This window comes from Urocitellus parryii, chromosome 3 (genome assembly GCF_045843805.1).
Source record: "Urocitellus parryii isolate mUroPar1 chromosome 3, mUroPar1.hap1, whole genome shotgun sequence".
In the NCBI taxonomy this organism is placed as follows: domain Eukaryota; kingdom Metazoa; phylum Chordata; class Mammalia; order Rodentia; family Sciuridae; genus Urocitellus; species Urocitellus parryii.
The window spans coordinates 200,110,075-200,124,113 of NC_135533.1; the positions used below are offsets into that span (position 1 = coordinate 200,110,075).

A 14,039-nucleotide genomic window follows, 5' to 3' on the forward strand; every position below is an offset into this window, starting at 1 on the left:
CTAAGGCAGGAGGATCACAAGTGTGAGGCCAGCCTCAGCAACTTAGCAAGACCCTGTCTCAAAATTTAAAAAGAAAAAAAAAAAAACTTAAAAGGGCAGGAGATGTGAACCCCTGAGTTCAATTCACAGTACCACCTAAAACAGGAGAAAAAGAAAAGAAAGGATCCATAACATTTAAATTAGACACATAAATTACATGCCAATAAAATAATTGAGTTTAGCAACATGCATTTCTGTGGTTAAAAATTCTAAAGTCTTTTAAAATGAATTGTTTTCAGTCTTTTAAAGAACATAATGCTTGCTTCAAATAAAACTTTATGAGAAAGTCCAAAATAAAAAACAGACTAAGATGAAATTGCCCAATTGACCTACTCCCTAAGCTGGCTCTGAGACACCTCTGGAAACCTCCAGGGTCCTGGGATCACACTTTGATACTGCTTTAAAATGTTATGATGTATTGAAACTAGTTATCTAGATTTTTTCCAATGACTTTTCAGTATCTTTATTAAAGGTTAATAGTGTAGGAAATTTACAACTTGTCAAACAACTACAAAATTAATGCTGGTGAAAGCTGGAAGAACACATGACAATAATAGCTCTAACTGAGGCTTCTTTTATAGGCTGGTGCTGGAAAAAGTTTCCTGTGTAAGTGTTCCTTTATTGAGATCTACAATGAGCAGATCTATGACCTGCTGGACTCTGCCTCAGCTGGACTGCACTTACGGGAACACATCAAGAAGGGAGTGTTTGTTGTTGGTGCAGTAGAGCAGGTGGTCACTTCTGCTGCTGAAGCCTATCAGGTACCCTTCCATGAGTATTTACTTGATGCTTAGGCAATAAACATGCTGTGAAAGCACCCCGATCTCAAAAAAGTAGAATGAAGTGCTAAAAATATTTCATGGAGGCATGATGCAAAATGCTCATGAAAAGAAAAAAGAATAGGGCAGGATTTAGTGAAAAAGAACTCTGAGCCACTTGATTTAGCATTATTTTGATACATTTATTCTAATCAAGTACTCTTTAAAAACACCCTGAAGGTGACAGACAATTCATTAGTGTCCCTGTTTCTTAAGTTAGTCTGCCTGGGAGCTGCTAGTTTAAGGAGCTTGTGGGAATGCTGGCTGTGAAGCAGCTAGCTCTTCACTTCTTACTTTCTATTTTTGCTTGCAAGTTGAGCGTCAAAAGCCAACTTCGGTTCAGGGCAAACCAGCGATGGAAATTTATAAAAATCTTCTCATATTTTACAGACGTTAAGTAATTTTTATACTGTAATATTTAATGTATATAAAATATTGCAACATGCATGTAGTTACTAAGTTTAATTTTAAAATGAACATTCAAGACAATTTAATACTCATATACCACCAATATTATCCTTTTGGTTGGTGTATTCCTCCCTATCCCCTGACTACTCCCCCAAATATTGTTGAATGTGATTATCATTTGCTTCTGCTTTTAAACTACAAAAAATATATATATATATATATATATATATATATATATATATATTAATATGTTGCTTTTGTTTCCTTTTGGGTTTTAAAAAATTGTTTATGTTCAACCTCCTATGAATTTTTAACTCAACATGGTTTATGAAATGCATCTATGTTGCATTGCATCTGTTTTCACTGCTATATAATATTACTAGTTTGTTTTTCTACCTTCAAAAAGTCTCTTGACTCAAACTTTTTAAACTGAGATTCCCCCAGTAAGAGGTAGGTTTTACATGTGGCTCAGTATGTATATAGATACATATCATGTTAGGATTTGATTGGATTACATTGCAGTTGTAGACCAGCTTGGAGTAATTGATACCTATACAATATTCAGTCCATACATCAACATTTATTTCTTCATTTATTTAGATTTAATGTTTTGTGATATTAATTTTAGTAATTTTCACCATAAAAGTCATGTAGTTTTCATTAACTTTATTACAGTATGCCTTACAATTTTTGATGCTCTTATAATCTCTTTTTAAAATTACATATTCTGTTTTATGTAAATAGAAGTGCAGTTTTTTATAGAATGCTTTTTACTTAATTAGCTACCTTGCTAACTATCTTACAAAATCAGAAATGTATGTTAAATTCTTTCAGATGATTTTTTTCTGCTACTGCCATGATCATGTGCTTTCTTTTTCCTTTCAAGTGTTAACATGATAAAGGACTAGATTCAATTTTTAAACTTTTTTTAGTATTTTTTTTTCATCAATTTGAAAAATTGAGATCAACCTCTAATTTCCCTTTCCATAGGTGATTATATGCATGTTGAACTGAGATTTTCTGCCCTGAAGGGTAGGCACTCATGTTCTTGTTTTAAAAATATAAAGGCTGAGCCTTGAAAAGGTTCAACTGATTCCAGATCACACACTACAGTAGAGCCAGGGTTGAACTCATCATGCAGACTCTAAAGCCTGCAGTGTGAACCTTCGTGTATTCCTGCTTGCCACAGGGAATAGAAAGGGAATAGAAAGGGAAAATAGGTACTTTACAGGCCAAGGGAATGGAGGAGAAAGAAAGAAAACAAAACAAAAGACTGGACAACTCTCTGAGTTTCAAGGTAATTCAGAATTTTTTTTTCCCCCTTTGGTTCAACATTCTTATTGTAAAGAAAAGGGTTCAGAGAGATTTTGTGATTTATATTAAGATAATACAGATAGAGTATGGCAAAACCCTTCTAGAACTATGCCTTTTGACTTCCTGTTTGTTCTTTTTTTTTTTTTTTGTAACATGGAGAGAGGAAAAAAAAAATAACTTGTATGTTCTTTGGTGGGCCAGTAATATTTCTTATCATACTTTACAGATTTTTTATTGATTTTGGTGACTAACATGTATCACTTGAAATTTGTGAAAATATAATTTCTCTTACAAAGCTAGATAATGGAAAGACCATAATAGGTGTTCCCCACCTCTGCTCTAGAGGGAGAATATATTTTGTGTAAATGTTGTGAAAGTAAATAACTGTAAATTAGTATTTTTCTTGTTAAATCAGTGGTTCTCAAGTACGTATTTTAAGTTTGTCTTAAGTGTGCCTGCTGTGGCTTTTTGTAATACATTTTCCTCTTACCTAGGTGTTGTCTGGAGGATGGAGGAACAGACGTGTGGCATCAACATCAATGAATAGAGAATCCTCTAGGTCTCATGCAGTCTTTACAATCACAATAGAGTCAATGGAAAAAAGCAATGAGACTGTGAATATACGAACCTCCCTACTCAACCTGGTGGATTTAGCAGGATCTGAAAGGCAAAAAGATACCCATGCAGAAGGGATGAGGTTGAAGGTAAGAATGAGATTATGGTCTTCAACCTATATGTGAATTCTTACCAGAAGTCAGTACACACCAGGTATTGTGAGGGCTGCAAAGAAATAAAAAAATTACTCCTATCTAAAAGGAGCAGATTTTTATTAGGTAGGGAAAGTGAATGGGATAGGGCAAGTGGCAAGAATGTTTTAATTTTTGCTAGAGGGGATAATGGTACTAGAGGTATTGTGTGCATATACAAATACATAACAACAAATTCCACCATTATGTACAACTCTAATGTACCAATAAAAATTATGGAAAAAATATCTGGAGAGAGAGAAGGAAAAATAAAGGAGGCATTGCTTTGCTACTATTCTAAAGTTGAAGTGTATATCAACAGGGGACAGAAAAAGAAGGATGTGAAATGGATTCCTTGGGGAAATGTGAAAAAGAAATAGTTCTTAAGTTGTCATCTCAAACAGGGACAGGGTTTGGGTAGGGAGGGAGGAACAGGGAATACATGCCCAGTTGGGTGACAAATCAACGCTTATTGTATATGTGCAGAATGAGTATGGCATTTGGCATTTTGGCATGGGAGTGTAAGGGTCCGGCGAAACATCGGAGGAAGAGACCACCAAGAGACTGACTCATACAATTGCAGAAGGGGATTTATTGAGGATCCATTCCAGCACGCTGGGGCTCCGTGCTCACTCAAGAAGGGAGAGCATCCCAGAGCCCCGGGCAGGGGTTGAGCAGTGCTTAAGTACACTTTTTGGGGAGGGCGAGGACTTTGCATACATCAGAACAAATCATCATGAGGCGCAGGAAAATTGAACAACAACTCTTAGACATGATTAGTACATTCATTGGCGGGAACAGGTTGGGTGGGGGTGATTGGTCACTCCTAAGCGGGGTACACATTCAAACTGATTGGTTTGGGCCCTAAATGCCTACGTGCCAGGCTACACAGGGTCCTAGGTTATTAAACAACCAGAGGGTCAGGGGGAATATTTACTGGGCAGTTCCTGGTATTGTCCTAACAGCTACAGGAATTTCAGGTTTTGGGTGTAGCAGAGGAACTTAACAATACCTGGTCCTTCACTTTTTAACTCAGGCCTTGTAGCTTAGAAACTTTACAATTCCCGGTCTTTTACACTTTAACTTCAATTTCTTTTACTCTTACATTCCCCACTCCTTTTTCTGACTACTTTTAATCTTAAAAGTGATAGATCATAATTATTGAAGGGTTTCACATTTCATGAGCTGTTTTGCGTTCCCTGGAATCATTTTCAGCATGGCCTCCATTTTAGATTTCACTCGGTATTAGACCCCGATTTATCTAACTACACTGACTACCTAACTTTAAATCTGGCTTCATTCCCCCTCTAATTTGGGAACTCCTTACTGCTATAAGGAAGGGGAGCGAAGAGGATCTTTCTGGCCTCTTCAGGCTGAAGAGGGACGGCGTGGGGCAAGCAGTTTGGAGTCCCCCTTTAAAAATTGGGTCTATCGAGTGGTCCATGATAAAAGTCCAATTGAGAAGTAATAGACTGGAAGGCCATTTGAGAGATGGGCGATCTATAAGAGAAACAAGAATTTATTAGTTATGGAACCAGATTGATGCAGCAATAAATCCCATAGCACAGAAATATGCCAATGAGTATGATGGCAAGGACAGAGATTAACAATGTTTTCTACCAGGAAGTACCAAGAACCAGGAGCTAAGATATTGTTTCCACGACAAAGTTGCTGAGGACATGGCTTCTATCTGAGCATGTAAATCTTTAAGGATATTTGTCACATTGCCAGAAATGTCAGGGATGTAAACACAACATTTAACTTTTAGGGTTACAGATGTCCTTTTCCTTAAGATACAGTTTAATAATTTAATGTCATCTGATCTTGCAAAATCCTTTTACTAGTATGACCTCTGTGTCTAATAGAGAAATCTTTAATTTTGTTACTTAGGGCTGGATAACCATACTAGCAAACATTAAGCCTACCTGCATTGGTTAGAAATAAAGGCCTTAAGCTAAAACTACTCTGGCAGTTCCTTTTGACAGTTATCAGGCATTCCTACCTAAGAATCTCTTTTGCAGCCTCCAGTTTACTTATTTTTGGAGGTTACATTTAACTATTATTATCATTTAAAATGCCCAGGAACAGCTGTGTTTTGGCTTTGACTGTCTTTGCTAAGTGTTTAAGATGAAGCAAGTCAAACTGACTTTTGTTTTTATCTATTGTTAACAGTCAGCTGAGTTTCCCTGGGAGTCCTTGGGGAACTTACAGTAGCTTCTCAGTTCTGCCAGTGCCATTTGCACTAGGATGGGTCCAGGCCTTGCTTGACCATATGGCTTCCCTCGGAAGCATCAGGGATGTCTCCCTTTTCTGATGACCCTCCTCTTCACAGGAAATACACTGATTGGCTTTCTGTCCTCCACTGGTCTCATTAATCTCCCTGCTCAGGAGGTTATGTGGCCTAGAGTTGCAGAGCCCTTTGGAGAAGTCCCCTATTCCCTGCTTCAGACTGACTCAGAGGGCAGGAGCCAAATTTTTAATTTTAAAACTTAATCTTAAACATCCAGCAAATAAGTTAACAGCCTTATATTAAGAGTACTGGGCTTTAATGTCTATCTCTCTATCCTGTAGGTGGTAACTCCTTGTAAATTATTATCTTAAATTAACCCAGGTTGTGAGTTCTTAAAGTAGTATCTCTGCAAAACATTAACAGGCAATCCTTAGACCATCTATAAGCAAACTACAAAACAAAACTAACTAAGGTAAAAACATATTTAGTTTATGTAATAGCTACCTTGAATTTTGGCAGAGTTATACATTATAATCCCCTGTTTGAGATCCTGGCAGTCGTGACAAAAACCAACTTTTGGACACAACTTTAAATGTACTGAAATCTGGTCTGCTTCTTTCATAGTCGCTCTCACATGTAGTGAGAGGGGACATAGAGCCTTATCTCAAGTAAGGCGGGGTTTTTCATAAATCTTAAGTACTACAGTTCTGAAGCTGATCTTTGTTTTTTTTTAGACATCATTTTACAAAGTCTACATAAATTGTTGCTCACGTTCACATGAACATTAGCTAACACAACATAATATCATATCTAAAACATGAATTAAAGAAAGGCTGGAAGCTTTTAACCTCTTGTAGAAAAGTAGCAAAGTATTTTTATGTTTTGCAATAAAACCTTCACACAGATTAGGCTCTCATTAACTTAAAAATACATTTAAATTGTATCTCAGTGTAGAAAGTAACATAGAACTTTATATATCTTATTGATAACAAGTCCAATTATAGAACACAAATGATATAAATAAATCTCCAACATGTTTTTCTTTTAAGCCTAAAATCACCATACAACTTTAGAACACCAGCTTGATACAATGTTCTTTTGAAGCTTCTACCTTACAGACTTGTATACCTGGAAGATATGAACACATTAAAATCACCATAACCTTGCAAAAAGCTGTGTGCTTATACAGGACTAAGGGGGAGATGGTAGGGTCTAGATAAATGGCAGGCAACCCGTCTATTGGCAAGTTCTTCCAGATATCGTCACCAGCATCTGAAGAAGATCAGAGCGAATAAAAATAGAATGAAGATAAAAATTAAGGCAAAGGTCAATTTTTGGCAGAAGTTCCGTGTTGAGGGACTGACAGAGAAGAGGCCAAGGGCCATGAGGAAGCTTAAAAGGACATAAAGACTAATGAATCCAGGATGGTAGATTAAGAGGTTCTCCGAACTTGTTGTCTCCTACTGTCTGATGTCCGATGCATTCCATCGTGCCTGATAGTGAGCTTCAGCACTGAGTGAACTGTTCTCTTGAAGATGTTGGGGGTTCATCAGTCATCAGAGGCTGGTAGTGCCTAAGCAGAAGCTGGTTGAAAGTTTGATTAGAAACTTTCTGCAACTGGGTTTGAAGGAACCTCATTATGCAGAGCACGAGAGCACAAGAAAAGTATTGAAAAATAACAGTTGTTGTTTAACCATAGTTGTATATATTTTTTTAAGATTACTTGCTCAAAAACTTACACACACAACTAACTTACACAAACCTCCTTCATCCCTTACTTAAACCCTCTTGATTACTTAGTCACATAGACTCTCTTATCCAGAAACACATTTTTTCTCTATTAGATCCATACCTAGAACCTTTTAGTTTTTCTTTTTCATCTGTTAACCTCCTTTTGTTTACATTTTGAAACAATACTTGTAAATTTTTGAATTTAAGCAGATTTAACATTTTATTAGGCCCTTTTTGAACACCTAGAAAAACTTATAAGTTTAATTTTTAAGACATCTCTTTTCTTATCTATTTACTAAATTTAAATTGAGCCATTTGAATCACGTGAATCAAAGATATTTAGATCCATTTTTTAATTTTTCATGAGCTCTCCTCATCTGTCAATTGTCATATCACTGCATGATATATGGTCATACACACATACAGACATACCGACATACAATATGTAACACAAGTGTAACACAACACAATAGTAAAGGTCTTGTAACTTTCTCAGGTGAAATCTCATTGCAACATTTAAAAACTCCACAGTTGATCAAAAATAGAACTGATCAGAAAACATTAACTTGTCTGTAGGATCAAAATCATGAGCTCAAAAAAATACAGAATCTAAAAAAAAGCAAGAGTCCTAAAAAAGATGACTGGCCAGTAGTTAGTAAATACCATACAATTTACTTTTTGGTTTGGTCTATTTTGAGTTCAGGTAAAAAGACACTTTTACTCTTTTTTTTTCCTTGGGCCTGAGCTCCAAGCTTCTTCTGTTTGCATATCAACTTAAGCCCTGGCTGAGGTCTGGAAGAAACTGGGAAAACCGGAATTCTGAGCAGAAACCTCATGCCTGAGGCATTTTAACCATAAGTCATAATTTCCAGGTTTGGATGTTGAAAATTATGATATAAGTTTAAGATGCAATTCCCAAAATTTTATATCTTTCTACACTAGAAAAACTTGCTCACATAAAACTGGAAATAGGATCTCTACCATCAGAAGAAATTTCTTTAGGATCATTAAGCTACTTCCTTTGTTCTGAATTTCCTAAAGTAGTATTAAGTTACATTAAATCGCCTGAAAGAGAACCACACACTACCATGTATATCTAAAATTAAGCTTTAAAAATTTTCAAGGCTGTTGCTAATTAAGGTCATTTTAATAAACCAGGCCAACGTTCTAATTTAACACTTTCTTTTCCTGAATCTTACACACTGAGGGGAACAGATACCATATCATAATTTATTATCCTTGTCCAAGTTAATGTACTGGTATACCTAGTGAAATCTTTTCAGGCTACCCAGTTCAGAAATTGATGAAAAAATAAAACTAAATGATTGGGAGTTACTTGCCAACTTGGAAGTAGAGTTTTTTTAATTTTCTATCCTAAGTATTTAAGTTTTCTAGCATGAAGTATCTAAAATCAAATTAAACAATTACTTAAACTTAACTTTTTAACTGCAAGATAGTGTAATGCTTTAGAAGCCCATTCAGATACCAGATTGTTAAAATAAAAAAATCATTTTTTTAGATACACATTTAGCCGAGATCATCCCCAAGAAACAATCTATAATCTCAACACATTACTGCATTCATTGTCCCTTCTTTTTTTTTTTTTTCTTTTAAGTAGACAGAGTTGGAGTAATCCTTAAAGTGCAGGGAAAGAATGAGGAAATTCCCCAAAGCGAAAATGGCTTTGGCAGCTGCTGGGAATTTCTCAGTCCCACCTTTAACTTACAGGATTAGTCCCTCTGGTTTGGTCTGACCCCAGGCACCAGGCATTTCCCACATCTCCTAACTTTTTAGTAGTCAGCTCCCAAAAAGTTCATCCTCTGCTTGCAGTTGTTTCGAGTGCTAGGCTTCCCCAAGAAGGCAGAGTGGGGACTCTAAAGAGTTCCCCTCTGGGGTGCCAAAATTTGTGACTGAAAATTCAGTTCCCATCCCAAAAGCCAATTAATGCCAATTTAATAATGAGGACAGGATTTTGAGAAAAGTTAAAGCGAGATATAAAAGTTCTTAGATCCACAGCAGGCATTTCTTAACTGCAGTGGGTATACTCAAGCCAACTATGGGAAGAACCCCTAATCTCGCTTAACAATGGGCAGTAAAGTTTATCAAAGTTCTTTAAAACACAGCTAAATGGGTGTAAAAAGTGAGAACAGAAAAGCTGGCGGTTCTATTGACTTTTGGTCCCTTACGGGAGAAGCATACTAGGTACAATCTAGGCTAAAATTTAGCTAAAGATATCTCCACACGTCTAAGGCAGATTGGAATTTGGGACTCTGTGTCCAGAGTAAAACAATGGCATCACACTTAACACAGACACAGACAAAAGGACACACAGTAAACGTTTTAACACAAGTTCAGAAGCAAAGATTAAAGACAGACAGTAAACTCAACCTGAGAAAAAGAATTGCCGGCAAGACCAGACGGGTTGGCAGCAGAGTACCTGACGAGGGCACTTCCAGGGCACTTCCGTCCCTCCCCAAGCCCTCCAAGGCATCCCTTGGAGAACGTGGGCTGTGGCTTCAGGACATGTCTGTCCACCACTGCCAGGGAGAACTCACGCTCTCCGCTGGCAACCACTCTGCCAACCCAAACCGAAAAACCGAACCTGAACAAAAAGCTCTGAGCGATCGCAAAGAAAAAAAAAGAAAGGAAGAGGCGCCTTACTTACCCCCTAAAGGAGTCCGTTGGGGGTCTCCTTGTCCGGCGATGCGTGGTTCCCGGCCAACGCACCAAATGTAAGGGTCCGGCGAAACATTGGAGGAAGAGACCACCAAGAGACTGACTCATGCAATTGCAGAAGGGGATTTATTGAGGATCCATTCCAGCACGCTGGGACTCCGTGCTCACTCAAGAAGGGAGAGCATCCCAGAGCCCCGGGCAGGGATTGAGCAGTGCTTAAGTACACTTTTGGGGGAGGGCGGGGACTTTGCATACATCAGAACAAATCATCATGAGCGCGGGAAAATTGAACAACAACTCTTAGACATGATTAGTACATTCATTGGCGGGAACAGGTTGGGCAGGGGTGATTGGTCACTCCTAAGCGGGGTACACATTCAAACTGATTGGTTTGGGCCCTGAATGCCTACGTGCCAGGCTACACAGGGTCCTAGGTTATTAAACAACCAGAGGGTCAGGGGGAATATTTACTGGGCAGTTCCGGGTATTGTCCTAACAGCTACAGGAATTTCAGGTTTTGGGTGTAGCAGAGGAACTTAACAATACCTGGTCCTTCACTTTTTAACTCAGGTCTTGCAGCTTAGAAACTTTACAATTCCCGGTCTTTTACACTTTAACTTCAATTTCTTCTACTCTTAAGGGGGGTGGGTTAGAGAGGCAAGTAGGCCAGATCACTGAGGACAGGAGTGCCAGACCAAGTTTGTACTCAACTTTCTAAATATTGGGAAATAAAAGTTTTGAAGAAATGAGTGATTTCATGAAGAAAGCCTATTTTATGAAAAACTTGGACCCTCTGACCTACCACTGCCAGGATGAAGAGGGGAGAGCCTAAAGAGACAGGAGACTGGTTATATTGTTTAATATTTCAAGTGTACAGAGTTGAGGGCCTAGGCCTAGGCTAAGGTACTAGCAATGGTACCAGAGGTTCTGTGTAATGTATATTGATAGAGTAATTGTAATGTGATCATCATTAAAATATGTGTGGATTCTATAGTTTAAGATATATATTAGTTGGGGGAGAAGTGTCAGAAATGGCAGAGGAGAGATCTTCTTTTTGCATTAAAAGTGAGGCTTGAGGGGGCTGGGGTTGTGGCTCAGGGATGGAGCGCTTGTCTAGCACGTGTGAGGCGCTGGCTTTGATCCTCAGCACCACATAAAAATAAAAAAATAAAATCAAGGTATTGTGTCCAACCAGAACTAAAAATATATTTTTTTAAAAATCTTACCAAAAAAAGTGAGGCTTGAGCCTCCTGAGTTCTCATGCAGTTTCTGGCAATCTAAGGCTCATGTTTCTATTGATACATGATGCATAATAAAATAACATGTTTATACAGATGCTGCTTAGAGTAGGGTTACATGCCAGTACATCCATTGTAAGTTGAAAGTATCATGAAGTTTAAAATGCACCAAATATATCTACTCTACTGAACATCATATTTCAGCAATAGAGTAATTGATAGTGTCATGGTCATTCCTCCTCAAGATCTTGAGGTCAGCTGGGAGCTGTGACTTGCTACTGCTTCCTACTATCCTGAGAATGTTGGCTGACCTGCAGAAAGATGAAAATTCGGAAGTTGAGGGCTAGGGTTGTAACTCAGTGGTAGAATGCTTGCCTGGTTCATGTGAGGCACTGGGTTGGATCCTCAGCACCACATAAAAATAAAATAAATGTATTGGGTCCATCTACAACCAAAAAATACTTTTAAAAAAATTTTTAAGTTGAAGTGCAGCTTCTACTGAATGTGCATTGCTTTTATACCATTCTAATGCTGCAGTGTGCATCAAATAGAAAACTATTACGGGATAATTGAGCATACTGGTTTTTAGCTGAAAAGTCCATTATTATTAATTAATAGTCTCCAACTTGCCTTTCCATCTGAAATTGTCACTCTATTAGATCTATTTTAATTTAGAAAGTCACTTATGTCTAAATTTTTGTTATTTTTTCCCAACACCTTAGGAAGCAGGTAATATAAACCGATCATTGAGCTGCCTAGGCCAAGTGATTACCGCACTTGTTGATGTGGGTAATGGAAAACAAAGACACGTGTGCTACAGAGACTCCAAACTTACCTTCTTGCTTCGGGTAAAGTAGATTATTGGGTCCCTGCATTCTTTTGATTGTGCTCACCAAGGGTGATAGTGGGACATCTCTCAGTCTTGGTCGAAAGATTGTGCCTTTTTGTTTTTCTTCCTTTATTTTGCTTGAAAAGATCTTGTGATTTCTCACATAAAAACATATACCATTTATGTCATGGAACAGGATTCTCTTGGTGGTAATGCCAAAACAGCCATAATTGTAAATGTTCATCCCGGATCCAGGTGTTTTGGGGAAACCCTGTCAACACTTAATTTTGCTCAAAGAGCCAAGCTGATTAAAAACAAGGTAAGATACTTCAATGTATTTAGTAAATTAGAAAAAGACTTAAGTTTAAAATATACAGTTTATGATTGCCCTAATATTACTCTTTTTTGGGGGGGTTCTGGGGATTAAATCCAGGGCCTTATGCATACAGAGGCAAGCACTCTACCAACTGAGCTATATCCCCAGCTCCTTCCCTAATATTATGGTTAATTGTTATCTATTTCTCTGTGAAAGTTTATCTTAACTATATGTAAGATTTCTATTTCCTTGTTTTCTTTTTTTTTTTTTTTGTGTGTGTGTGTGTGTTACTCGTGATTAAACCCAGGGTCTCATACCTGCTAGCTATACATACCCCCAGCCCTTCCATTTTATTTTCTGTAGCCATTCAAGACCTAGGGTAGATCTTATGGTTGTTAATTGTTTTGCTAGTTTTTTCTTTATGTAAAGTTTTCCTTTGTAATTGGGATACAGACTAAATTTATTTGCCTAAACAATGATAGCAGAGCTGATGGGTACAAAGGTGAAAGTATGCTATGAAAGAAATTTGTAACATTGATAAAGTTGGTCTTTCAAGTTGTCTCTATTTCCAGGGAGTCTGCATTTCATTTTATATACAAGAAGCTTCTTTAATGTTGTTATTACATGTAGGGTCAGAAATCTTTTCTTTTAAGAGTCAAGTAGGGCTGGGGATGTGGCTCAAGTGGTAGCGCACGCTTGCCTGGCATGCATGAGGAACTGGGATCGATCCTCAGCACCACATAAAATAAAAATAAGGATATACTAAAAAAATGATGTTCCTTAAAAAAACAGGTAGTCACTGTTTGATGCTTTTGGACCACATGAACTCTGTTCTAACTACTCATCTCTGCCTGTCTCTGCCTTTGTAGTGAGAAAACAGCCATAGACAGTGTATTAGCAAATGGGAGCAGCCAAGCTCCAGTATAACTTCATCTGCAGAAGATAGTGGACTGTATTTTGCCCACAAACAACACTTTGCCTTCTGCAGATCATTAAAGACCAAGAAGTCCCCCACTTATTTTGGAGAAGTTGAAGATCTCTTCGGTTTTAGAAATTGTGCTCTAAATTGGTAGATTAATTTTATTTCTCCTTCAAGGGTGAAACTGTTCATGCTAAAGCCCCAAGAAGATTCCCTGATTATCTGATCGTGATTAGTCTAAAGTGGTTTGTGTTTCTCCTTCTCCCAGCTAGATCAGAAGAGTACAGATATAGTCCTTTGTTATATTTCTTTGGATTATGACTCCATATTAATATGAATATTAGCAATATGAAGAGGAAAAACAATTAGAGCTTTCTGGCCTCGTCTCTTGGGACTTCTAGAAGTCTGGAGAAAATAGAACTGCAGTGATAATTGAAATTATGGTGTCACTGATGTGATGATGATGTCAAAAGTACCTCATAATGAGGCTGGCCATAAGAGTCAGGCACAACTGGAAATGGCTTCTTAACACACATAAAACAACAAAACTAGGAGCTCTATACTAGTCTCTATCAATGGTAAGTCCCCTGACCTTCCTACCAGTGGAAAGTGCTAGGGCATCTGCTACTTATTAAGAATGAGCCATTTAAATCTTTCTGAGTGAGTGGGCTCTTCCTACATCAAGAGCAGAGGGAACTGTGGGGCTGGCAGAGAGTTTTTCCTCACTGAGGTATTGGGCATTTCACAACTGAGTCCTTTGACCTGGTTGGTACTC

The 14,039-nt window shown here is 37.8% G+C and overlaps 1 protein-coding gene across 1 annotated transcript in view; it reads left to right on the top strand.

The window, feature by feature from the left end:
* Kif15 (kinesin family member 15) overlaps positions 1 to 14,039 on the top strand; it is a 70,958-nt gene that overhangs the window by 16,228 nt on the left and 40,691 nt on the right. Inside the window, exons 7-10 of the mRNA XM_077795676.1 lie at positions 621 to 800; positions 3,074 to 3,283; positions 11,923 to 12,048; positions 12,226 to 12,348. Of these exons, the coding sequence (XP_077651802.1) occupies positions 621 to 800; positions 3,074 to 3,283; positions 11,923 to 12,048; positions 12,226 to 12,348 (639 nt within the window). The remainder of the gene's footprint in view (positions 1 to 620; positions 801 to 3,073; positions 3,284 to 11,922; positions 12,049 to 12,225; positions 12,349 to 14,039) is intronic.